Source organism: Piliocolobus tephrosceles, chromosome 20 (genome assembly GCF_002776525.5).
Source record: "Piliocolobus tephrosceles isolate RC106 chromosome 20, ASM277652v3, whole genome shotgun sequence".
Classification (NCBI taxonomy): Eukaryota; Metazoa; Chordata; class Mammalia; order Primates; family Cercopithecidae; genus Piliocolobus; species Piliocolobus tephrosceles.
Window position 1 is genome coordinate 6730620 of NC_045453.1, and position 25821 is coordinate 6756440.

The following is a 25821-nucleotide window of genomic DNA, read 5'->3' on the forward strand; positions in this document are numbered from 1 at the left end:
AAAATGTATCCATAAATGTTTGTCTTATATGCTTTTATAATGCTATTATATTCCATTTTCTGCATGTTTCTTTTTTATGCAATAATGTGTGGGTTTTGTTTGTTTGTTTGTTTGCTTTTGAGACACAGTCTCGCTCTATTGCCTCAGCCTCCCAAGTAGCTGGGATTAGAGGCGTGTGCCACCATGCCCCCGCTAATTTTTTGTATTTTTAGTAGAAACAAGGTTTCACCATGTTGCCCAGGTTGGTCTTGAGCTCCTGAGCTCAGGCAATCTGCCCTCCTCAGCCTCCCAAAGTGCTGGGATTACAGGTGTGAGCCACCGTGCCCGGCCTGGTTCCTGTTTTTGTAAGGAGATTGGAATGAGATGCAAATAAACAGAGAAGAGATTATATCTAAGAAATACAAACAAGTCTCTCTGCCGCCCTCACTACATGGACATAGACCCACCAAGCAATTCCACCTGCTGCTTCAACTCGTATTATTCCCAGTCATTTACCTTCTGGCTGGCAACCTTCTCCTCCTTACCTACTTTTAATGCTCCTACCTCCATTCTGTTCTCTCTACCTTCTTCGCAGGGGCAAAAAATAAATTCCTCCCATTTTCTCATGGAAAGCTCTTAATCATGTCTTCTGTTACTAGGGGCCTGGTGCTCCTGCCTCCAGTTTGTGGTTCCTCAAACACAGTTCCTTCTTGTATCAGTTAAGGATTGCAACGTAGCAAGCCCACCCCAAAACTTAACTGTCTTAAAACAATACTACTTATTAGCTCATGAATCTCTGGGTCAGCAGTTTCGGCTGGGCTCAGCTAGGTATTATTTCTGGTTCATTCAGGCACTGTGGTTAGCCAGGTGACTCTGCTTCAGGGATTGGTTGACTGTCAGTTGGAACAACAGCAGTGACTTGACCACTCATCTCTCCTACTCCTGCAGGCTAGCCAGGGCCTGTTCTCACAGTAGCAGCAGGACTCCAAGAGTGACAGAAGAAGCAGGCAAGGCTTCTGGAGGTTTAGGCTCAGAACTGGCACAATGTCACCTCTGCCTCATTCTATTGACCAGAGAGAGTCACAGGCCAGCTTAGATTCAAGATGTCAAAAAATAAACTCCATCTCTTGATTGGAGAAGCTGCAAAGTCACATTCTAAGGGGCCCGGAAACAAGGAGGATGGGAGGACTATAGGTTGGATTCTCTGGGAAGCCGACTCTGAGATGGAGTTTAACATGCAGGAAGTTACTCAGGGAGCACTCCTGGGATCAACACCGGGTGAAGAGCAGAGAAGAAAGCAAGATGGAGCAGAGGGAGAAATTGAAGTGCAATATCAGAGCAAAGGCTTCCACTGATCTCATGGAGACCTCTGAAACTGGAATAGGTCTTCCAAGTTGTCCTGAATAGAGGTAAGGGGACCAGGCCTCTAAGCTCCCAAGCTGATCAATCATTTATGCAGACTGCCCTGAAAAGGCAGCAGCCAAGGAAATTCCCAAAGAGGGCTTAGAGCCAAGGATCATCTGCCAACACTTCTCCCAGTAGCTGGTGGAATAAATCCTTCATTCCTCAGTGGGGGAGGAGGGGTGCCTGTGCCAAACATCACAGTCCACACGACTGCTACCTCTCCCTAAGAATGCTAATGCTTATGATAAAACGCTTGTCACCTGCTATATATGTATACATTAAATATTTATAATCACTTACTAAATGCATCGCCTAACTTGTACAGATTTTAGAAGATCACAATGCTAAATGTCACTCCTTTGAACTTAGTCGCCATAGTTTCATTGCTCATTTATCTAGGTCATCCACTCGAAACTTTAAGGGATGAGGAGAAACAGCTTCTCCCATCAGAAACCTAGGCAAGAGGCGCTCACTGGCTCCCACCCAGGGGGAGGGTCATCGTGCGCCTGTGCCTGAGTTGGAGAAGCCTTCGCACCTAGGCCTTTCCCTCAATTTTTCTTCTTTCCCCTTCCCCGACCCCACCCCAACTCCCGCACTGGGGCTTCCTGGGCCGCGCTTGCGCAGGGAACTCAGCGCTGAGACTGTCTAAAGCTCCAGGAAAAATGGTGGAAAATTCACTGCTGCCAGGAAGAGCGATTTATGACTTTGTGCTTCTCTTAAGCTCCCAATTTGGCTTCATACTTTACCTCGTGTGGGCTTTTATTCCTGAATCTTGGCTAAACTCCTTAGGTTTAACCTATTGGCCTCAAAAACATTGGACAGTTGCATTACCTCTCCACCTCCTTATTACTATAGTAATTGGCTATGTGCTCTTGTTTAGGATTAACATGATGAGTACCCCTTCACTCAACTCCATTTGTACAATCACAGACAACTATGCTAAAAATCAACAGCCGAAGAAATACCAAGAGGTGGCCATTCCAGCGTTAAGAGTTATTTCTACTAGTGAAGTAAACCAAATGTTGTTTCTTGCAGCCAAAGACCTTTACACCAAAAACTGAAATATATGTGGCCATGCTAATGACAGGTGAAGCTGGCTGGGCTTCTGGGTCTGGTGGGGACTTGGAGAATTTTCTGTCTAGCTAAAGGATTGTAAACACACCAATCAGCACTCTGTGTCTAGCTAAAGGTTTGAAAATGCACCAATCAGCACTCTGTAAAAACAGACCAATCAGCACTCTGTAAAATGGATCAATCAGTGCTCTGTAAAATGGACCAATCAGCAGGATGTGGAGGAGGCCAAATAAGGGAATAAAAGCTGGCCACGGAAGCCAGAAGTGGAAACGCCCTGGGGTCGCATTCCTACACTGTGGAAGCTTAGTTCTTTTGCCCTTCACAATAAATCTTAACTGCTGCTCACTGTTTGGGTCTGCACTGCCTTTATGAGCTGTAACACTCACTACCAGGCTCTGCAGCTTCATTCCTGAAGTCAGTGAGACCACAAACCCACGGGAAGGAAGAAACAACTCCAGATGCGCCACCCTTATGAGCTGTAACACTTACTATGAAGGTCTGCGGCTTCACTTCTAAAGTCAGTGAGACTGCGAACCCATCGGAAGGAATAAACTCTGGACACATCTGAACATCTGAAGGAAGAAACTCAGGACACACCATCATTAAGATCTTAAGAGCTGTAACACTCACTGTGAAGAACCGCGGCTTCATTCTTGAAGTCAGCGAGACCAAGAACCCACTGGAAGGAATAAATTCCAGACACACTAACACCAAGCATTTATTTATAAGTTTTTGCCATCATAATTTTGACCATAAATTAATTCAACCGTCTCTTATTAATAGAGGAGATGTGAAAAAGTAAGTTGATCTTCTCTTAGGTTACGTTCAATGAATATTGTAAGTGCTCTCATATATTGTTAATGAACAGAATAAATAAAGACCATTAAAAAAAAAGAAGTCTAAGCAAGAACCATTTCAAGCCATGCTGGCAACAGAGTCACCAAACTGCAGTTAAGGTGTAGACACAATGTTCTTTGTAGTTTTTTGGAGCAAGAAAGACTGAGATCTGGGTCATGGAGAGATGATCGCTCAACAGGGAATGCGGGAAGCTGGGATAAAATTTGGCTGGCAGATCACGTCGTGAGAGGAAAAAGAGACCAAGTGAGGCATTGAAAGATAAAGAAACAGACTGGGCACGGTGGTTCATGCCTGTAATCCCAGCATTTTCGGAGGCCGAGGAGGGCAGATCGCCTGAGGTCAGGAGTTCGAGACCAGGCTGGCCAGTAGGGTGAAACCCTGTCTCTATTAAAAATACAAAAAAATTAGCCAGGTATGGTGGCAGGTGCCTGTAATCCCAGCTACTCAGGAGGCTGAGGCAGGAGAATCTCTTGAACCCGGGAGGGGGAGGTTGTGATGAGCCGAGATCGCACCATTGCACTCCAGCATGGGCGACAAGAGTGAGACTCTGTCTCCAAGAAAGAAAGAAAGAACGAACCCCACGAGGGCAGCTCTTGAAATATGGGAAGACATTTTATGCCTTACAGAGGCAAGTTGTTTTGGTAAAATTCCAGGAGAGCCGTCAAATCAGAATTTGGGGACCTGGGTGGAGAATTGATTTCACCTGCAACAAAGGAGACTCCCTGTGACCACATAGAAAAGCCTCTGCTTTTTGGAAACCAAAGGCTGTGACCTTCAAATGCAGGCTTATAGATAGGAACAAACTAACAGGTCAGACCAAAAAGGAGGAGATGACAGAGGTGGCCAGTTGGAAAGTTCTGGGAGAACCACAAAATGCCAGAGTCTCTCAATTAAAGTGGAAAAACTAGCTTACAGTGATTCAATGGAAAGACAAGGATCATGCCATGTGTTGTTAGCTGTTCTGTTTAGTTCTCTAGATCTACCCTTCACCCTCTCCACCAGTGGTGCTGTGCCCCAGAGATTCACTTTAATGGAATATATCAAAAGAATTCTTTACTCCCTGGCTTACTATCAGGTTTGACCAATGGGAGGAGACACATGGAGGATACTAGAGGATGGAAGAAGAGAGAAATGAGGGTATTTATTTACCCAGCTCCCCCTCCACTGGGGCCGAGGACTGGAACCATCATGGAAGATCCTTTTCGCAACTCCAGCTCTTCCCACATTCATGGAAGCACTCCTTCTCCCTGCCCCATAATGTACCCCCCTCAACAGTTGCAGTCTTTGGGGTACTTCCCCCATTTCTGTTGACTTCCCTTAACCATTCTCACAACTTTATGAATACTTTCCTGGCCAGGCAGGGTGGCTCACACCTGTAATCCCAGAACTTTGGGAGGCTGAAGCAGGAGGATTGCTTGAGTCTGGGAGGTCAAGGCTGCAGTGAGCTGTGATCACACCACTGCACTCCAGCCTGGGAAACAGAGTGAGACTTTGTCTCAAAAAATTAAATAAATAAATAAATACTTTCCTTGATCACTCCACTTGAGTGTTCTCTCTTTTTTGATGCAATTCTAAATGCTAATCACTTGAGCTAGCTTATTGAAAAGGAAACACCATGGATTTTTATGGATAATTGTACTTTTTGGCTGTCCAGCCTCAGAAACGCATACTCACATCTGGAGAATTTCCCATCATATGAGTCTTGGTGGGAAGTAGAGCTCACTTCCCCACATAGAATGTGGAAGTGCTAGCTATTTGCTTTTCAGCCTCCCTTGCAGCTAAGGCTTGGGCACATGACCTAGGCTCAGCCAGTCAGAGGCATAAACTAAACTTTGAATGAGGAGTTGGTGATGTAAAGACATAAGGATAGTGCCGAGCATGGTGGCTCATGCCTGTAATCCTAGCACTTTGGGAGGTTGAGGCAGGTGGATTTCTTGAGGCCAGGAGTTTGAGACCACCCTGGCCAATATAGCAAAATCCCATCTCTACTAAAAAATACAAAAAAAACTAGCCAGGTGTGGTGGCGCGCACTATAGTCCCAGCTACTTGGGAAGCTGAGGCAGGAGAATCACCTGAACCTGGGAGGTGGAGGTTGCAGTGAGCCAAGATCACGCTACTGCACTCCAGCCTTGGCAACAGAGTAAGACTCTTATTTTTATTTTTCAAATTTTATTTATTTATTTATTTTTGTGATGGAGTGTCACTCTGTCTCCCAGGCTGGAGTGTAGTGGCAAAATCTTGGCTCACTGCAACCTCCGCCTCCTGGGTTCAAGCAATTCTCCTGCCTCAGCCTCCTGAGTAGCTGGGATTATAGGCGTGCACCACCATGCCTGGGTACTTTTTGTATTCTTAGTAGAGATGAGGTTTCTCCATGTTGGCCAGGCTGGTCTTGAACTCCTGACTTCAAGTGATCTGCCCCCCTTGGCCTCCCAAAGTGCTGGGATTACAGGCGTGAGCCACTGTGCCCAGCCAAGACTCTGTCTCTAAACAAAAGAAAACAGACAACACAACACAACACAGCAACAACAACAACCCAACCCAGACCAAACCAAAAAAACAAAAACTTCCACCTAAATCTTAAAAAAAAAAGACATAGAGACAGTGGAGAGGCACAGTCTGGTGGTGGTGGCCATAGAAGCAAAAATATCCTGTCTCTGGGGCAGCCCAGGCAGTAGGGCCAGTGACTGTTCCTGGCATCCAGATGTGGAGCTTTAGCAGAGTCAGGCAAGTGGAAGGGTCTGGTACTCTGCACTGGGGACAGCAGGGTCCTCACAGGCCCTGTGTTTCTGCCATTGCGGTGTCCAGGTCTGGTTCTTCAGCCTTCCCAGCAATGCCAAAAACTCTCTGGTATCTTTTCTATGGATTCCTCTCCTGCTTAAATCTACCACAGTCAGTTTCTGTTGCTTGCATTATGAATCCCAACTGGTGGTTTGCCTGCAACCCGAATGTGGATTACAGCTAGGCCTCGTGGGGAAATAGAAAACTGGGGCCAAGGCAGCTACTCACTCTGCTTCCCACTTTGGGGCCTTAATTTCTCTCTACCTATCTATCTCTTTCTCTGTCTCTCTCAATACAACTCCCACATACTTCTTTCCAGCTGTGGTTTTGTCTTAATTCATGGAAAGACATTATAGCTTATTGTTTAGGAAGCACCCACTTGGAGGTGAGAATGCCTGGATTCAAATCTCAGATGTGCAGTTTACCAACCACAAGGTTTTGGTCAAGTTACTGATCCCCTTTGGGCTCCGTTTCCTCATCTGTACAATGAGGACAGTAGTAGGGTTTTTCTGTTTTGAGGATGAAATCACACAACATGTGTAAAGCCCTCACCAAACTACTTAGGGAACCATTAGTAATTGTTGCTATTGTTATCTTCATTATCAGCGTTATTATCAGCATGGTTTGGGGACTTATAGAGACTACTTAGAGCAGGCATCTTAAACTTTAAATGCCTACAGGAGCCAACAGGGATGATGAAAAGGAGCCATGTATATGAACACAGGCACACACATTTTCCATAGTCCCAAGGGAAGCTCTCCCAAGGGACTATGGAAAGTGTGTGAGTATGTGCCTGTCTAGAGGGAGGGATTATGCCTGTAATCCCAGCACTTTGGGAGGCCAAGGGGGGCAGATCACTTGGAGTCAGGAGTTCAAGACCAGCCTGGCCAACATGGAGAAACCTCGTCTCTACTAAGAATACAAAAAGTACCCAGGCATGGTGGTGCACGCCTATAATCCCAGCTACTCAGGAGCCACTTGCCAGCAACAGCCATTTATTGCCGTGTGGAATATGAGCCCAGTGATGCCAGATTTTCCACTATTTCAAGAGAGGTCAGATATCCAGCTATTTGGGTGAAGCTTGATGTTTTTCAAAAATCTAAAAAAGCACTATCCTGGCCAAAGGAAAGCTTCCTGGGGCCATAGCAGGCTGCAAACGCTAATTTCTATGTTCTAATGCAAATTTCTGGATTGAGTTGAAATTGTCAGGGAGGGAAAGTGGTTAGGCCAGGTTAATTTCATTGGCTCAATCAGGTATGGCCATGGTCCACCACTCACCCAGTGGGGAATGTGGTGGACACTCTGACAATGGGGTGTGGGCAGGAATGTAGTGACAGGCATACTTTAGAGAAGGAGGCAAGGACCAAAGGGGTGCCCCAAGAGTTACTTTCTATGAATGCCAGCGCACTGAAAGCAAATGCATCAGGAATGCAATAAGTCCCAATAACTGCAAGGTTAAGATAGGGGCTTGTTTATCTTGTTATTTATTTAAATAACAATGTGTCTGGTGGTAGGGCATAACAGGGCTAGCACAAAGGCTCAGATATATCCATGTGATTCCAGATTACTTCCACCTTTTCACACCTCCGTCCTGGCATGTAGGCCTTTGTCCTCATACTTGTCACCTCATGGTTGCAAGATGGCTGCAATTGTGACCATCACAACTATATTCCAGGCAGAAGGAGAGGAAATGAGAAGGAGTAAGTAATGGCCCTTATGTCAGGACTTTTCCGAAATTCCCAGCATATATATATATTTTCATCTTATTGGCCAGAGCTAGTTCCCATACCCATACCTAGTGACAAAGGAAATTATGAAGGTGAGTATTTTTAGCTTGGTACATTGCAGCCCCAGAGAACATCAGGGTTTTTTAAAATCTTGTTTTAGAAACAAGGAGAGAATAGACCTTGAGTAGGAAATCAGCAGCCTCTGCCACCTCCTCTGAATATGCACCATGTGCCAGACCCCAGCCGAGTACTGAGATACCAGGCAGACAGACAAAGTCTGCACAGCAGAAAGACACAGAAGTGGGCCAGGTGCAGTGGCTCACACCTATAATCCCAGCACTTTGGGAAGCCAAAGCAGGCAGATCACCTGAGGCCAAGAGTTTGAGACCAGCCTGTCCAACATGGCGAAACACTGTCTTTACTAAAAATACAAAAAATTAGCCAGGCATGGTGGTCTGCACCTGTGGTCCCAGCTAGTCGAGAGGCTGAGGCAGGAGAATCACTTGAACCCAGGAGGTGGAGACTATGGTGAGCCGAGATTGCACCATTGCACTCCAGCCTGGGCAACATGAGCAGAACTCCGTCTCAAAAAAAAAAATGAGAGAGAGATACAGAAGTTGTTGTGGAACCCAACACAGCTGGGCCAGGTTCCAAAGTGAGAAAATCAGCGCTTTGGCTCCTTACAGATCCTCTAGGCCCCCCATCCTTCCTGACCCTTCCCTGACCCTCCTGCTGTCAGTGCAGTCCCACAAAGGGCAGAGTAGGGTGGAAAGAATGTGTGACTAACACCGGTAGCAGTTTCAGGAGGCATCCAAGAGATGTTCCAGAGAGAAATATGTAACTGGCATATCTGGTTTATAATGTGTATTAATTCCTGACATGTAACTTGAGTAATATATGTAAAGCAAAAAGTCCAAGTGCTGATTTAGGGGCCTTATTATTACTCTGTCAGCAGAATTCATGTTCTATTTGTGCAGTGCTCTGGGCCTAGCATCTCGCCTAGGGCAGCAGGAAGGGGAAGGCTTTCTCATAGGTGCCAGTGGATGGTGGAGGCCCCTGCTGATGGCAATAGGGATGTGGATGAGTACTTGGAGCCCCTGGTAGGGTTGGCAGAAGCTCATTTGGCAAAGAAGATTGTGGAGCTAGACCAAGTGCCAGCTGAGGCTAGAAGCAGAGGCAGGCATCCTACCCCTCAGAGACAAAAGTGACTTAAAGTCTAGAAAACTGTGGGCTGTGGAGTTCAAAGTCAGCTCTGCCACTTCATTGCCATGTGCCTTTGAGTAAGTTATTCCAGCTCTCTGAGCCTCAATTTCTGCTTCCGTCAATGAGAACCGTAATAGAGCCTACCTAACCGGACTGTTGTGAGGGTTAAATAAAAATAACAGGTGCTGAGCATTTACTATGGGTCAACGTAGTGTTGCAAGTGTTTGACATGTATTATCTCATTGAATCCTCACAGTAACCTCATGTAGATACTATTGTGATACCTAATTTACAGTTGAAGAAATGAAGCACAGAGAGGTGAAGTAACTTGCTCGGGGTCACACAGCTAGTGACTGGCAGAGCTGGGGTTCATACCTAGACAATCTGGCCCCAGAGAACACCCACTGAGATGCTTCAACAGACTGCTATATTTTATAGTAAGCACACAGTAAAGGGTAACTCTCTATGTCAGTGATGTCCAATGGAATTTTCTGTGATGTAAAGGTTTTGTAAGTCTGTGCTGTCCAATACACGAGCCGCTAGCCACAGATGACTATTTAACATTTGAAATATGGCTAGCTTGACTAAAGATGTGAATTTTTAATTTAATTTAATGTTAATTAACTTAAATTTAAATAGCCAGGCCTGGCACAGAGGCTCACGCCTGGAATCCCAGCACTTTGGGAGGCCAAAGCAGGTGGATTACTTGAGGCCAGGAGTTCGAGAGCAGCCTGGGCAATATGGTGACAATACCATGTCTCCAGTACTTCTGTCTTGTCCAGTGAGTGGGCCAAGTTTGCCTTGGTGTCAGGAGAAAGCTCTCAGCAGGGTCACAGCTGCAGTCATCATCTTAGGGACTCAGGGCTGAGGAGGCACAGGTGGGGCCCCAGCAGATGACCCTGGATTTTCAGCCCACGAAACCATGATATGCTGGAGTTTCTCCATCCCGCTGCTAAGTCAATGGGAAGGGCCTCTCAGGTCATATTCCCAGAGGATGGCTCAAGGATCCACGTGTGGCCTGGCTGACACCCAGGCCTTCTTGAGGAAGGAAGAGGTGGGAGGAAAGGAAGATGAACCTTTTACTCAAATGGTATGAAATACTCCTTCATGAGACTTTTAAACTGGAATTGACTCGGTTACAATTAGTAATCAGATTTCTATTTTTCTCTATCAGAAAATAAAGGAAGCACACACACAAAAATGATCACTTACGGAAAATAAAGGCTACTCGGGAGACTGAGGTAGGAGGATCACTTAGGCCCGGAGGGTTGAGGCTGCAGTGAGCTATGATTGTGCCACTGCACTCCAGCCTGGAAGACAGAGAAAGACTCCGTAAAAAAATAAATAAATAAATAAATAAAATAAAAAAAGAAAGAAAGAAAGAAAAAAGGAGAAAGAAAATAAAGAACTATGCATTTTTTGCACCTGTGAATTGTAGAGAGTAGAATTCAATCCTTCCATAATCTCCATGATTATATTTGGGGAGCCCTTTATCTGCTTTGATCATTGCCATATTCATTGCATGTAGCACTGTACTAGGCACATAAAAGATGCAGACTAATGATTTATTGAATGAATGTATGCTTCTATATTTCCCTACTAGTGACCCCTTCCCTCCTGAGATTCAAGCCATTGAATTTCAATTAGTATATTGCAGCTTCACCCAGAGCTGTGGGAGTGTTGGTATTTTTTCTCGGACAATTAAGTGCTTTAGTGGAGAGTCAGGGGGTGAGGGGTTGCGCTCTGTGCCCCACACAAGCTGCGTTGGCCTCACAGAAAATGGTGAGACTGTCAGAGCACTGGCTGGTGACGGAAGGGCTGTATGTGCCCCTTCAATTTAATGGCCTTTTAATTAGTATCAATAATAGCTAGGCCGTCCCTCGCTGCACTGCCTGTCTGTCTCCAAGGCTCATTATGACCAGGGATGAACAGCGCTCCTCCAATCCCTTATGTCCTCATAGTCATGAGACCCTTTGCTATTACATAATGTTGCAATCCACCATCACACCTGGCCCACAGTAGTTGCTTAATGGATGCTACTTCTTTTCCACTTTTGGCCCTCTTTTGAAGCCCCAGTCACTTTAGGCATTCGAAGCTGGGCCTCTGCACCCCATTCCTTATAGCCAGAGCGGTGGGAGGGCTGGAGATGAGAGTCCTTGAGAGAAAGAGAGTAGCCACACCCAAGGCCTCCCTGGTGTTCAGGCTCTGTGAGTTGGGCTGGGCAGATAGATGGAACTGCTCTGTGTGCATAGGGCAGGGCTGTGACCGGTAGGCATCCTTCTTTGATGTCGGCATAAACTCTAACAGGACATTTTGAAATAATCTGATCCAGGGTTTCAAACCAGCAGACTGTAGGTTTGAATGGCTGTATATTTTTAAACAATTCAAATGAATTCGTAACATTTCTTTTTCTTTTCCCTGCTTTTCCTGAGCTGTATATAACATTTTAATGTTGGGAAATTTAACATCATAACCTACATTTCCTGCTTCTCTAAGGAAAAGAAAAAAATCAGGTGATCTAGCTACACTGAGCCCTGATTTCATACGGTGACAGTTGGTTGAAGCTGGGTAGTGACCACCCCCACATAGAAGGGCATAGGCTCAGCCACTATAATCCTCACCTGACCTGCTTCCCTTGTCTGTGTTATCTGCCTAGCCTCTGCGAGCATTTCAGTATGCTTCCCCCCTCACTGAACAGCTGGAAAGACGGGCTCAGGAAGGCAAGTGGTTTGAGTTGTCTAAGCACATACAGACAAATAATGGCCAACTTCAAGCCAGGCTATTGTGAATCCCAGTCCAGGGCTCCTACACCTCACCACTTTCTGCTGCTGCTTATAAGTTTCTTCAACTGGACAGAAGTTACTGCAGTGGGAGGTGCAGTGGAAGGAGTTCACTCAGAAGTGTATGAATGTGACAGCTCTGTCTCTGCTTGACTGGGGCTGTCGCTTCCCATCTTTGGGCCTCAGCTTCCCCTTCTGTAAAATGGGGCTAATAACAATCCTACTCTCTTAGATGTGGTAGAGCTCTGAGAACTCTGTGGATGTAGGAAATGTTATTGAACATGATTGTTGTTTCGATTGCTATGTAACCCCAAAACTTTGTGATTTAAAACAATAACCATTTTATTTGCTTATGATTGTTCAATCCGGGCTGGGCTCAGTTGGGTGGTTTTTCTAGTGATCTTGCTGGTGATCACTCTTATGGTTGCATTCAGCTGGCAGGTCGGCTGATGGCTGGGCTCAACAGAGAAGCGGGGATGGCTGGCCTGACTCTCTTCATACAATTTTAGTCTCTTCCCACCATGTGTTCTCTCCATGTAGTCTCTCCAGCAGGGTAGCCAGACTTCTTACATAGTTGTTCAGGGCTCCCAAGAATGAGCATTCCAAGAAGACAAACCCCAGTGTGCAGGCATTTCCCAAGTCTCTGCTTGCATCACAGCTGCTGATATCCCATTGGCCTAAATTTGTCACACTGAGGTAGAAGGCAAGACTCAGCTCCAGAGGTGGGGCTCAAACTCTGGACCAGATTGAAGACTAGCTGAACAGGGAAGCAGCGAAAGCACCTCTCCATAAGACATACCCAGCAATGCCATGTCAGTTTACCACTGTGATGGCAACACCTGAAAGTTACCACCCCTTTCCATGGCAATGGCCTGGAAGTACCATCCTTTGTCCAGAAAATTCTGAATAACTGGCACCTTAATTTGCAGGTAATTAAAAGTGGGTGTAAATATGACGACAGAACTACCCCTGAGCTGCTACTCTGGGCATGCTGCCTATGGGGTAGTCCTGTTCCGCAAGGAGCAGTACCTCTGCTGCTGTTGTACACTGCTGCTCCAATAAAAGTTGCCATCTAGGCCTGGTGCGGTGGCTCATGCCTGTAATCCCAGCACTTTGGGAGTCCGAGGCAGGTGAATCATGAGGTCAGGAGATCGAGACCATCCTGACTAACATGGTGAAACCCCATCTCTACTAAAATTCAAAAATTAGCTGGGTGTGGTGGTGCTTGCCTCTAATCCCAGTTATTCCGGAGGCTGAGGCAGGAGAATCACTTGAACCAGGGAGTTGGAGACTGCAGTGAGCAGAGATTGTGCCACTGCACTCCAGCCTGGTGGCAGAGTAAGATTCCGTCTCAAAAAAAAAAAAAAAAAAAAAAAAAATTGCCATCTAACACCACCTGTTTGCCCTTGAATTCTTTCCTGGATGAACCTTCCCGGGCTAAGCCCCAACATTGGGGCTGCATCAACATGGCAAAGTCCAGAGTCAATGTGGGAGGGGACTACATAAGAGTACGAATGCCAGAAGCATGGTTCACTGGAAGCCACCAAATTAACAGTCTACTGCGATCATTTTCATGGGGTCTAACTAATGGCTAGAGTAGGCAGAGTAGGCCTTCACCTGCAAGGTGAAACTTGATAGTCCCCAAATCTTCCTGCTCAGAATGTTCTCTCCTGATGAACCAGCCCAGATTTGATGTTTACCTTTACTTTGCAGCTTTGGCCCATCATGACCAGGCTTTCAGAGTTCACATTAGGCCACAGCCCTCAGTGCCAATCCAAATGATTAGTATGACTGTCCATGTGTGGAGAAGGATTCCATGGTGGGCAGGGGGACAGAATGTCCTGATTGGCCAGGCCTGGGTCAGGTGCCATCACCAGGGCCGGGGGGGAATGAAGTCAGCCCCTTCTGAACTAACAGTAATAATATGAATACTAGATGACATTTGGGGGTGTTTACTATGTGCCAGTCACTCTTTGAAACATTTTATCTGAATTAACTCATATAATCCAATAACTCCATGAGATAGATACTATTCTCCACATTTCTTATATGAGGCACAGAGAGGTTAAGGAACTTTTCCACGTTCACACAGCTGGTCAATGGCAGAGCCAGGATTCAAATCTAGGCAGTCAGACTTTAGTTTCCATACTCTTTATGGCCTGGACCAAGAATGGGAGTAGAGGCTCATAGAAAAATCAGATGCTGGCCAGGCACAGTGGCTCATGCCTGTAATCTAAGCACTTACAGGGAGTCTGGGATGGACAGATTGCTTAAGCTTAGGAGTTAAGGACCAGCCTGGGGAACATGGTGAAACCCTGTCTGTACGCAAAAATACAAAAATTAGCTGGGCATGGTGGCACAACCTGTGGTCCCAGCTACTCTGGAGGCTGAGGTGGGAGGATCACCTGACTCTGGGAAGTTGAGGCTGCAGTGAACCATGATTACAGCACTGCACTCCATCATGGGTGACAAAGGAAGACCCTGTCTCAAAAAAATTTTTTTTAAAAGTCAGATGCTATTAAGAATATTGGGGGCCAGGCACGGTGGCTCAAGCCTGTAATCCCAGCACTTTGGGAGGCCGAGACGGGCGGATCACGAGGTCAGGAGATCGAGACCATCCTGCCTAACACGGTGAAACCCCGTCTCTACTAAAAAATACAAAAAACTAGCCGGGCGAGGTGGCGGGCGCCTGTAGTCCCAGCTACTCGGGAGGCTGAGGCAGGAGAATGGCGTGAACCCGGGAGGCAGAGCTTGCAGTGAGCTGAGATCCGGCCACTGCACTCCAGCCCAGGCGACAGAGCGAGACTCCATCTCAAAAAAAAAAAAAAAAAAAAAAAAAAAAAAAAGAATATTGGGAAATGATACAGCATAGACAAAAATAGTATCTATAACTTGCAACTACCCACTAATAACCATAAAGACATGATGTGCCATGTAAACCATGATCTAAGGAAAACCTTCATGTTCTTTACGCAGAAACTTGGGCTAGATATGGTGGCTCATGCCTGTAATCCCAGCACTTTGGGAGGCTGAGGTGGGAAGATCTCTTGAGCCCAGGAATTCAAGACCAGCCTTTGCAACATAGTGAAACCCTGTCTTTACAAAAACATTTTTCAAAAAAATTAGCTGGGCATGGTGGTACATGCCTCTAGTCCCAGCTACTCAGGAGGCTGAGGCAGGAGGACGGCTTAGCCCAGGGGTTCAATGCTGCAGTGAGCTATGATCGCGCCACGGCACTCCAGCCTAGGAAACAGAGAGAGACTCTGTCTCAGAAAACAAACAACAAAAAACTGGGTAATTGGGTATCCTCCTCTCTACTCTAGATGGGATTCTTTTAGTCTTAGGTTCCCCTTATTGGATCCAAAGCTGAGAAGTTCTTGGGCCATCTAGTCAAGAATTCCTGAAGTATAGCAAATAAGAACATCTGGGACCACATGTTACCAACATCTGGCCACAAACTCTTAAAATAATATGGAGAAGTAGATTTGGAGAAACAGAAGAAGAACATGAAGGGGAAGGTGCTGGGTGAAATGCACCTGGGGAATCATGATCAAAGCAAGGATGATTGAAAAGTCTCTTCAAATATGTGTGACACTTCTAAGTATTGGGGGGTGGGGTGGGGGTGGAAGGCCTCATGTATCTGTTGTTTCCTGGGCACTCAATCCTTTTTGAACAAGATGCTCTAGAGATGGTTTTTCTCATTAGAACAAATGTCACAGACCCAATGTCTTCCTCGTTTATATTTCTTCTAATGTGCTTCTGCTTGAGCAAGTGAGCCCTTAATGTCAATTTCAATTAACATCACTGCATCTGATCTCAGTGGTGTCTCTCATGGATGCAATGAGGGATGGAGGAAGTCACTGGGAAGTGGGGAGATGTGTCCCCTCTTGTTCGAAGGCTTGAAGGCACCAGTGAGGGAGGTATTGGGAGGGAAGGTGCGGAATGATTTGCTCCCTACTTTTTAAAGACCATACTTTAAAGATGTCAGCCTGTCTTTTGTTTGATAAAACACTAATGTGAAGACCTAGTGGCAAGGCAGAGAGCAGGGACAAGGGCTCTGAGGGCTGAGCCAGGGAGGAATGAGAGACACACAATCTTGTATTGACTTATGAGAGCTTCCTTCATAACCTTGAGCTCCCTAGTGATCAATCACAGCGGGTGGGAACTGTACGCTCCAAGTCTGCTATCCGGTGTCCTGGGGATTCCCAGGGATGGCTCAAAGTGGTGGTATGGCACCACCACTTCTGTGTGTGGCCTGATCTCAGCATGGAAATGGGATGGACCAGAGTTTGGGGTGGGTGTAACAGAGCAAGCCTCAGGGAGAGGTAGAGACAGTCATAACCTGCCACCCCTTCCTCCCTCTTGTTTTCCATCCTTCCTTCCCTTCCTCCCTTCCTTCCTAAGAAGGGAAGTTGTTCCCTTTGTGCCCTTCCAAAGGGAATTTGTTCAGGAAAGAGAAAATATGGATTTATGTTCTCCAAGACACAATCCTCAGGGATGATTCTCCCTCCTTTGAGAAGTCAGAGCATTTGTTCTTTCATCCTCTTTGTCATCAATAACAATTATTAGAAGAGCTTACTATTTCTTGAGCACCTTCTGTGTGTCAGGGGACACTTCATATATTATTTCTAGCCTTCACAGCAACCCTCAAGGTAAACATAATTTATGCCCACTTTACAGAGGAGGAAATTGGGGCTTAGAGTGCTTGAGGAGTTTGTCCAGTAAGTTGATTGAACTGGGCCCGGTTCATTTGATTTCTGGCTCCAATGTCATCAATTACTTGCAATATATACTTGCAAGGGACTGGCTTCTGGCTAAGATCTGCTAATGGATGCATCTGAAACGAGAAATGTCTTCTATTCAAGTCCCAGACATCCACATCAACAAGGATTAAACACAGAGTTTAACCTGCATCAACTGGCAGTCAAGATGCAAGGGCCGTAATCCTGGTTCTGCAACTCTTTTGATGGGCAGCTTCAGTGTATATGATGTGTGAACTCCCCTCTCCAGACCTCATTTCTCCATATGCACAACGGGCAAGTTGGACTAAATATGTCTAAGAGTCAGTTCAGTTCAATCCAATCTGACAGCACTCATGGGGCTTTCCTGTGTGACTGTGCCAGAAGGATATAAAGATGGACAAGGTAGACCTCCATTCTCTAGGTGAGCTAGATGCATGCTCTTATACTTATACATAAAGAGCAAGAAGCTTGGAGAACACGGCATCTCATTTAGACTCAGCCAGTGGCAATGTGTGTGGCACAGGAGATGAGGCAGGCTTCAGGGTGGAGGCGCCATTGGCACTTGGGCTTGAAAAGGAAATAGAACATGTGGAGGTGGAGACAGGAGGAAGCTTTTCCCAGCCAACACCACATGGAGCAGAAGAACCACCTGGTCATTCCATAAAATTGCGAGAAGTAACAAATCATTGTTGTTTTAAGTCACTACATTTTCAAGGTGATTTCTTATGTAGTAATAGAAAATAGATCCCAAAGGTGGGTGTGTGATTATAGGCTTTATCCTATAAAGGTCAGAGATTGCCCATTTTTAGACCACAGCCTACAATAATTGGCCTGCAGACATAATTCATTTGGCTTGCACAAGGTTTTTAAAAATAGTTGAGCCAACATTTAGAAATTGGGAGATTTTATATGAAAATCCAGATTTGGGGGCTCTCTTGAAGAATCCCACATCTCAGCACCTGTATTCTAGGAACAGTATGCAACACACATCCTCCAGTTCATGACAGTGCTCTCCACTCCCTATTGTCTCATGCCTAATCTTCTTTCTAGCCCCTGTAGACACTTGAGGGTTTGCTATTGTTGTTGTTTATTTGTTTTGAGAAGGGTCTCACTCTGTTGCCTAGGCTGGAGTGCAGTGGTGTGAGCATGTCTCACTGTAGCCTTGGCCTCCTGGGCTCAAGTGATCCTCTGGCCTCAGCCTCCCAAGTAGCTGGAAGTACAGTCACGTGCTACCATGCTGGCTGGTTGTTGTTGTTTTTTTTTTTTTTTGCAGAGACAGGGTCTCACTACATTGCCCAAGCTGGTCTCAAACTCCGGGGTTCAAGTAATCCTCCTGCCTCAGCCTCCCAGAATTCTGGGATTTCAGGCATGAGCCACTATGCCTGGCATGACATTTGAGTTTTTGATCCATGCCGATGACATGGCAGTGGGAGGCCATTGAAGGTTTTTTTGTTTTGTTTTTCTGTTTTTGAGACAGAGTCTCTGTCTCTCAGGCTGGAATGCAGTGGCATGATCTCGGCTCACTGCAACCTCCACCTCCCAGGTTCAAGTGATTATTCCACCTCAGCCTCCTGAGTAGCTGGGATTACAGATGCCCTTCACCACGCCTGGTTAATTTTTATATTTTTAGTAGAGATGGGGTTTCACCATGTTGCTCAGGCTGGTCTTGAACTCCTGACCTCAAGTAATCCCCCCACCTCGGCCTCCCAAAGTGCTGGGATTACAGGCGTGAGCCACTGCGCCCAGCCCACTGAAGGGTTTTGAGCAGAGAAGGAATGATGAGAGTTGGGCAGTAAGTAATGTATTGGTTGGGGGTGACGCTGGGGCAGGTGCAGTAAAAATCTATTATTCAATCTGCCCCAGACCATGAACTCCATCTTTTGGGAAATGCATCTTTCTCTGACCATACGGTTCCGATGGGGCTGCCATCTCCCTGTACATCCCACTTCCCTATTCACGGTGATTGGTTAGAGAGTGGCACCTGGCTTAAGTTGGGCCAGTCACAGCACCTGGTTTTCCAGCCATAGATGATTGGTACAGGGACGGGGACTTACCCATGTTGGACCAACCAAAGTTTTTCCCTAAAATTTTGCCCTTCATACCAGAAGCAGAAATCCTCAGTCTCTCTCCAGTGGAGCGGGTGAGAGTTGTGAGTGGTGAGTGCTGCTGCAGCCAGGTGCCTAGCCTTGAGGAGAAAAACTCACATACAGAGGCGAGAAGAGATAAAGGACTGGGAGGAGAGTCCTGGCAACATTCAAGCCTCTGCGCTCACCACTTCTGTGCATTTTCTGGGCCTGGTTCTCCAGCCCTCCCATCAGTTCTGGGAGCTCCCCATTCCTTCCTGATAAATTCATTTGCTGCATCTGTTAGCCTGAGTTTATTTATGTTTCGTAATTTGCAACCGAGAACACTGGTGATAACCAGGGGCTTTGAGGCAATTCCAGGAGGGCTACTTCTCACCCCAGTCAGGGAGGAGCCAAGACAGGGTTTATCCTCAAATGCAGAGCAGGAAGGAGATAGTGCTATTCCCACTGGAAAGTGAATTATCCTGTGAGGCAGGTATCCCTTCCTGCCACTGACTTCCTCCAGAACCATTAAGTAAATATCTATGCCTTTCTGAGCCTCCATTTCCCTATCTGTAAAACAGGACCTGGGAAAGAATGATTCTTAAACTGTATTCTGTAACACCCTGGGATTTTGTGGAGGGATCACTGCTTAAGAAGGGTGGCCTGTGGCTGGGATGGGAAGGTCTAGCAGGAAGGACTCTGGGTTCCTCTCCCCTACTTCAAGCAAAGCCACCTCCTCTCCCTCATCTGTTTCATGCCTTGCCTTTCTGTGAAAGGTCTTGTGTAAGAAAGGTGGACAGCTTGAGAAGTTTGAAAACCCCTAGATGAGGTGTCTTGGAGGAACTTTCCAATTATAAATAGTTCATGATTTTATGGATTCCAAGAGAAAGCAGAATAACTTTTCTTTTGTTTTGTTTTTGAGGCAGAGTCTCGCTCTGTTACCGAGGCTGGAGTGAAGTGGTGTGATCTTGGCTCGCTGCAAACTCCACCTCCTGGGTTCAAGCAATTCTGCTTCAGCCTCCTGTGTAGCCCTACATTGGCCATATCACATTTCCTCATCTGTGAAATGGGGGAAAAAAACAGAACTAACCTTGTAGGATTACTAAGGGGATTAAAAATGCAGTCAAACCAAATTACATTATATTCTTCCAATCTTGACGCTTTATCACTTACTATCTCCACCTGTTGAACTGTACTCATCTGTTTTAGTTAGGAAATTATGGCTGCAGGTTATAAAAATCACAACTCAAATTACTATAAAAATGTATTTGTTCATGTTAAGGTCCAGAGGTGGGTCAAGCTTCAGGAATGGCTGCACCAGTCTCTGGTTCATTTTTTTCTGTAATGTTTTCTGTCTTGCCCTCCTCCGTGTGATGGTTTTGTCTTCTGGCTGGCTTCCCTCATGATGGCTAAAAATAAAAAAAAATCTGCTGCAACTCTAGGTAGGCATCATACCCTATGCCACACTATCCCGAAAGCAAAAGAATGTGGCATATTCATTCTTCACCTTTATTGGACTAACGACCCTAGGTCCTTAATAATTAGGGAGTAGGATAATATAGTAATTCAGCATGCAGGACCCAAAGTTGGACTCCATCACCAGCTGTGTGACCTTGGAAAAGTTAACCTCTTTGTGCCACAGTTTCCTCATCTGTACAATGGGGTAAGAACAATACCTACCACATAGGGGTGTTGTGGGAATTAAATATGCTTGAAAAGCACTTAGCAGACTGCACGGCAATTAGTAAATTCTCACTAAGTGTTAGCTAGTGTTGCCAGCATATTTCCTTAGAAATGTCTCCCTTCTGCTGGGTGTGGAGGCTCACGCCTGTAAGGCCAAGGCGGGAGGATCACTTCAGCTCAGGAGTTCAAGACCAGCTTGGACAATATAGTGAACAGCCTAGAGTGATAGCACATGCCTGTAGTTCCAGCTACGAGGGAGGCTGAGGTGGGAGGATTGAGTTTGGGAGGTTGAGGCTGCAGTGAGTCTTGATTATGTCACTGCACTCCAGCCTGGGCAACAGAATAAGACCGTGTCTTAAAAACTGTACAAACATGGCAGGGCGTGAGGTGGCTCACGCCTGTAATCTCAGCACTTTGGGAGGCCAAGGCGGATCCCCTGAGGTCAGGAGTTAGAGCCCAGCTTGGCCAATATGGTGAAAACCCATATGCACTAAAAATACAAAAATTAGCCAGGCATGGTGGTACACGCCTGTATTCCAGCTACTTGGGAGGCTGAGGCACAAGAATCGCTTTGAACCTAGGAGGCAGAGGTTGCAGAGAGCCGAGATCGTGCCACTGCACTCCAGCCTAGGCGACAGAGTGAGACTCCATCGCAAAAAACACACAAACAATGAACAGACAAATAAATGACAGAACAAGAAGATAAACTAGAGAACACCTCGAGACAAGGTGTCCAGGGAAGGAGGTGATATTAAAGCAGAGTTTGGGGAATAACGTCCGAGGCCTTGCGCTCAGGGTCGTCAACTCTTTAATATGATTTCTCTTCCTTTTGAAGCAGGGCAGGGAGCCATTAAACAACAGAAGGGCAATTATAACTGCTGGTATGGCAAGGCCAGGACTCTGAATTCAAATTCTGCTCCATTCGCAGGAATCCCTTCTGTTAAGCAGGTTCTGGGGAAGCGATGTGAGTCGTGAAATCACAGGTCAGAGCAGGCATCGAGAATATGGTCAGTTCTCAACTCTCAGGGAAGTCCATAGCTGAGGAATGAAGGACAACGGGCCTCTTGTGCTCTCGTTAGGAAGACTCTGGTTCACTGGAGGCTGGAACACTGATTCAAGTGAGAGATCCCGACAGGAGAAATGTGTAGGAGGAAGGACTAGCACCTGGATCAAGTTATAAAACATCTCCTGCATCTTTTTCGGACATCACCCTCAGCGCGGCCTCTTCGCCCAGTTCCAGATTAGGCAGCGAAGAGAGATCCTCACCCTAAGTGCCACGTCCCTTGAAAGCGAAAGGACCAGGAGTTTCTTCCTGCCTCGTCTCTTCCGGATCCCTCCTGCACCGCCCGCATCCTGCAGGTTTCAGCGCCATCTCCAGGCCCCGCCCACCTCAAGCACCACCCCTCAGTCCTTCCTTGGGGCACGCCTCCTTCCGGCACCCACCCAGAGTAGGCACCCCTGGGGCCCCTCCTCCCCTCCCTGCTTCCGGGGCCGCCTCCTTCAGGCCCGCTTCTATCTTCCTCCCACTCTAGGCTTCTCTTCAGCCCCGCCTCCCTCCGTCCGTGGCTCCGCTCTCTGGCCGGTTCTCCATTTAGCCCCGCCCACAGCATCTCCTTTCAAGCACTGCCCTGGCTCCTAGCTCTCCATCGCCTGCACGGCCTTCCCTGCCTGTCCGGCAACCCTCTTCCCAGGGCCTCATCACCCTCTTAGCTCCGCCCCTACCTCGGCTCCAAAACTGTGCAAGCGACTCTCTCTTCCCGCCCCAGCCCCGCCTCCCCAAGCCGCGTCTCAGTCCCTCCTCCCTTTCAGGCCCCGCCCCGGCCCCGCCTTCCTCCTGTCCCCGCCGAAGCTCTGGACCTTTCCAAAGCCAGGCTGAGAGGGTGGGGAGAGCCCATGCGCTTGAGAAGCCAGGCTGTTTCTGGGCGGGGCTGCAGACTCCTCGTGCTCGTGTCACCGTGTCCTTCCGGGGAGACAGAGAGAGGGGGAGAGCCCGGGACCAGGGCCGGAGCGGCGGGCGGGGCTGAGCAGCGGGGAGCCGCTCCGGGTGCCCCCACCCCCGCGCGCCTCAGTGGTGCCGGCCGAGGGCAGGGCTCGCGGCTGCGGGGCTCGCGCCGCTGTCAGTGCGGCGGGGCGCGCGAGCGGCGCGGGCGCGGGGCAGCGGAACCCGGAGAAGCTGAGGGGGCGGTAGCGGCGGCGGCGGCGACGACGGCGACGACGACGACGGTGACTCCCCCCGCGCGTGTGCCCAGCCTCCTCCCGCCGCAGCTGCCCTTTTCCTCCCTCCCTTACGTCCCCGAGTGCGACAGTACCGCCTCCTTCCCAGCCGCGCGGCTTCCTCCAGACCTCTCGGCGCGGGTGAGTGGGGGCTGCGGGCGTCTCCTTGGGGGTGCGGGGAGGGTGTGTGCTTTGTACCTTTCTGTTCACTCACTTCTTCAGGCAGGCAGCTGCCTATATTTAGAAACTCTTATTTCTGCCCTTCGGGGAGTTCCCGGGAGCCCGAGTAACTCTAGGCCCCCTCCGCCGCTCCTTTCTCCCACTGGGACCCGCCGCCCCGGGTCGCCGGCCCCAGCCCTCCGCGCCCGGCCCCGCTCCCGGCCGCCCTGGCGTTCCCTGCCTGCTCCCTTCCCGCGGGCCAAGTCTGGGCCAGTGGTTGGCTGGGTGGGCCCGCGCCCGCTCGGAAGTTGGAGTCTTTTGTGCTCGTGCCCCGCCCCGCCCGACGAGGGGCGGAGGGAGGGGAACGGAGGCAGCTCCGGGGAGGCCTCGGGCGGGCCCGGCCGCGGCTGCTTCCGGCTCTCCTCCCCGGGCTGGGTCTACGGGCTCCCGGAGGCGCGCAGAGCTGACCCTGCCTCGGCTCCCGCCTCTTCTGGGCTGTTCGCAAGCCTTGGGCTCGGAGAGAAACAACAACGGGCCCTCGAACTGGGGCCGTATCCGCGTTTTCCTCATCCCCCTTGGCGGCCGAGCCTTAGTTTGCTTCGGTGACATGGGGGGAAAGGGAAACCCGCCTCGCGGGGTGTTCATGGATTCAGGGAGGGAACTAATATGTGAAAGAAGTGGTTAACACCAACAGGGAGCATTTAATGAGACTTCACCCAGGAACTTCCCAAGCCTTATTTTATTTAATGCTCACAACGGCCTTCTGGTTTATCCTCATTTACAGAAGCAGAAATCAAGGCACAGAGGGGTCAGGTAATTTTCTCCGAGTCACAGTAGCCACAGAAGTGCAAAGGAGCGATGCCAGTACCTGTTATTTATTAATATTTCCTGGTGTGAGCATATATCATCTCTTAGTGCAGAGGGCATTTTTACCTAGCCTTGGGTCACACCATTTAATTAGGGACATAACTGGGTTTTCCCTGACTTCTGAGCCGTTGTCCACTATACTATGGATGAAATTCCATTCTGGGATTACCATAGCTCCAAAGGAAAAGGTTTGGATGAATTCCTTGCTGGAATTGCGACAATTAGAAGTTGATGGATGCAGACTCCAGGACTCAAACACAACTCAGATTCCCGGGGGTTTTGGCTCAAGGAAGCTTTGAGACTGTAAACCGTGGGATCCACCCTTTAGTTTGTGTGTGGCGTGTTCCTCCTCCCAGACCTTGCAGGTTCTCTATGTTTAGATTTATCAGTCCTAGTTTGATGGGGGTTAGGGGGAATCGCTCAAGTCATCTGCTTTCAAACAAATATTTCTCCTATTTTCAGATAAGGCCCAGAGTGGTTAAAGTGAACTAAAATTAACTTTGGCAAATGTTCCAGTTTTTCAATGTGATCCGGTTTGAGGGAGTGTCTAAAAATCAGGCAAGGGAGTTTCTGGGCCAGTTCTTGAGGAGTCTCTTGATGTTCACATTAGTTCTTTGGAGTCTGGTAGGTCTGTGGTGCCTGGCCAGGATTCTGGATTTAGGAGTCCTATGTAGGAGTTGAAAGGGGTCTTACAGACCATCTGGTCCACCTTTTTCCATACCTGCCTTTCCCTGCTTCCCTGCTAACTGAACCTTGGAAAGGGGAAGTAAGTTGTCTGAATTCAGACTGCCTTGTCAGAGTGAGAACTGAAATTCCCAGTCTTCCTCCTAATCCAGTAATATTTTTATTTCTCCCATACCTTGCCACTTCTTAAAAGGGCACGAAACCACTTATTCAGGTCTTAAGGTCAGGAATCCTGAGTAATTGGAAATCCCAAGGAAGTTTTATAGTCCCCACCACTTTCTGTGCCTTATGGTTAGTATTAAGAGGAGGCCAGGTTTAAGCACAGGTGTTCTAGTTCTCACAAGTCACCACTTCGGTTTTATGTGTTTATGGCTTATATACTTTTCCATAACCATTATGTGATTTAATTTCTAATCCATTTCTGTGAGGGAGTTTGTAGAGCTTGATTTATGTCTCTTTTACTGTGAGGGAATGGAGACATAGCATAGCACTTGCCTTAGATGACAGAATGAGTAAGTAGTGAGGACAAAACACCTCTCTGAAGCAGAGGATTTGATTTGGCATCATAAACTGAGCCACTCATTGTGGCTCTCTGAGCCTCAGTTTCCTTATATGTAAACTCTCATAGGATTGTTGTGGGGATTATTAAAAAAATGGCTGTGAAAGTGCTTTATAGTGGCAGTAGTAATAGCTAAATTTATTAAGTACTTAACGTGTGCCACCGGCCAATGGACTGAGGACTTTATAGACGATATTACTTAATTTTCAGAGCAACCTGTGAATTAAGTACTATTATTATCCCTGTTTTATAGAAGAAACAGGCTTAGAGAGGTTACATTACCTGCCTCAGGGTCATGTAACTGGTAAGTGGCCAAGGCAGTATTCAGACTGCAGACAGTATAACCTTAAAACTGGCATGCTTTTTAAAAAAAAATTGTGGTAAAATATATATAACATAAAATTAACCATTTAACCATTTCAAAGTGGTATGTTATGTGACATTAAGTACATTCACATGGTTACGCAACCATCATCACTGTCCATTATCTTCCCCAACTGAAATTCTGTACCCATTAAACTAACTCCCCATTCCCTCCAGCCTCCTGAAAACTATCATTCTACTTTCTATGAATTTGACTACTCTAGGAACCTCATGTCAGTGGAATCATGCAATATTTGTCCTTTTGTGACTGCAAAGCTGGCACACTTAATGTCTTCTTTAGTCTCAGCGTGCACTGTAAATGCAAAATATTAGTCCTTGCCTGCAGCAGAGATGTGGCATGCAGCTCCAGAGCAGGAACCCAGGCCTGGTTGTATCTCTGAGTAAGACCTACTTCTCTCCCCCTTAGGTTGAGCTTCCTTATCACTGAAGCCTGTTTTGAATCTCTGCTGGCTCCCTCAGTATCTGCAGAAGAGACCTTATACCCTGTGTTTTTGGAGACGGAGTCTCACTCCGTCGCCCAGGCTGGATTGCGGTGGCACGATCTTGGCTCCCTGCAACCTCAGCCTGCTGGGTTCAAGGGATTCTCTTGCCTCAGCCTCCCGAGTAGCTGGAACTACAGGCTTGCACCACCATGCCTGGGTACTTTTTGTATTTTTAATA

At 47.4% G+C, this 25821-nt stretch overlaps 2 protein-coding genes across 5 annotated transcripts in view; both read left to right on the top strand.

Moving 5' to 3' along the window:
* Positions 1-1988: 1988 nt before the first annotated feature.
* Positions 1989-2454, top strand: LOC111548030 (phosphatidylinositol N-acetylglucosaminyltransferase subunit P-like). Its single transcript, XM_026455203.1, has one exon. The coding sequence runs from the start codon at positions 2046-2048 to the stop codon at positions 2442-2444; it is 399 nt and encodes a 132-aa protein (XP_026310988.1). The 5' UTR covers positions 1989-2045; the 3' UTR covers positions 2445-2454.
* A 19661-nt stretch (positions 2455-22115) lies between these two features.
* The window catches only part of RALY (RALY heterogeneous nuclear ribonucleoprotein), a 91645-nt gene continuing 87939 nt past the window's right edge, over positions 22116-25821 (top strand). For 2 of the 4 annotated variants that reach the window (XM_023220451.3, XM_023220453.3), the window contains exon 1: positions 22128-22649. The gene's annotated coding sequence lies outside the window, so the exon portion shown is untranslated. Of the gene's footprint in view, positions 22650-25821 lie in introns of all 4 variants that reach the window. The other 2 variants (XM_023220450.2, XM_023220449.2) reach the window with 2 other exon arrangements.

Coding starts and splice junctions, on each gene's coding strand:
- LOC111548030 (XM_026455203.1), top strand. CDS start 2,046: ATGGTGGAAAATTCACTGCTGCCAGGAAGAGCGATTTATGACTTTGTG.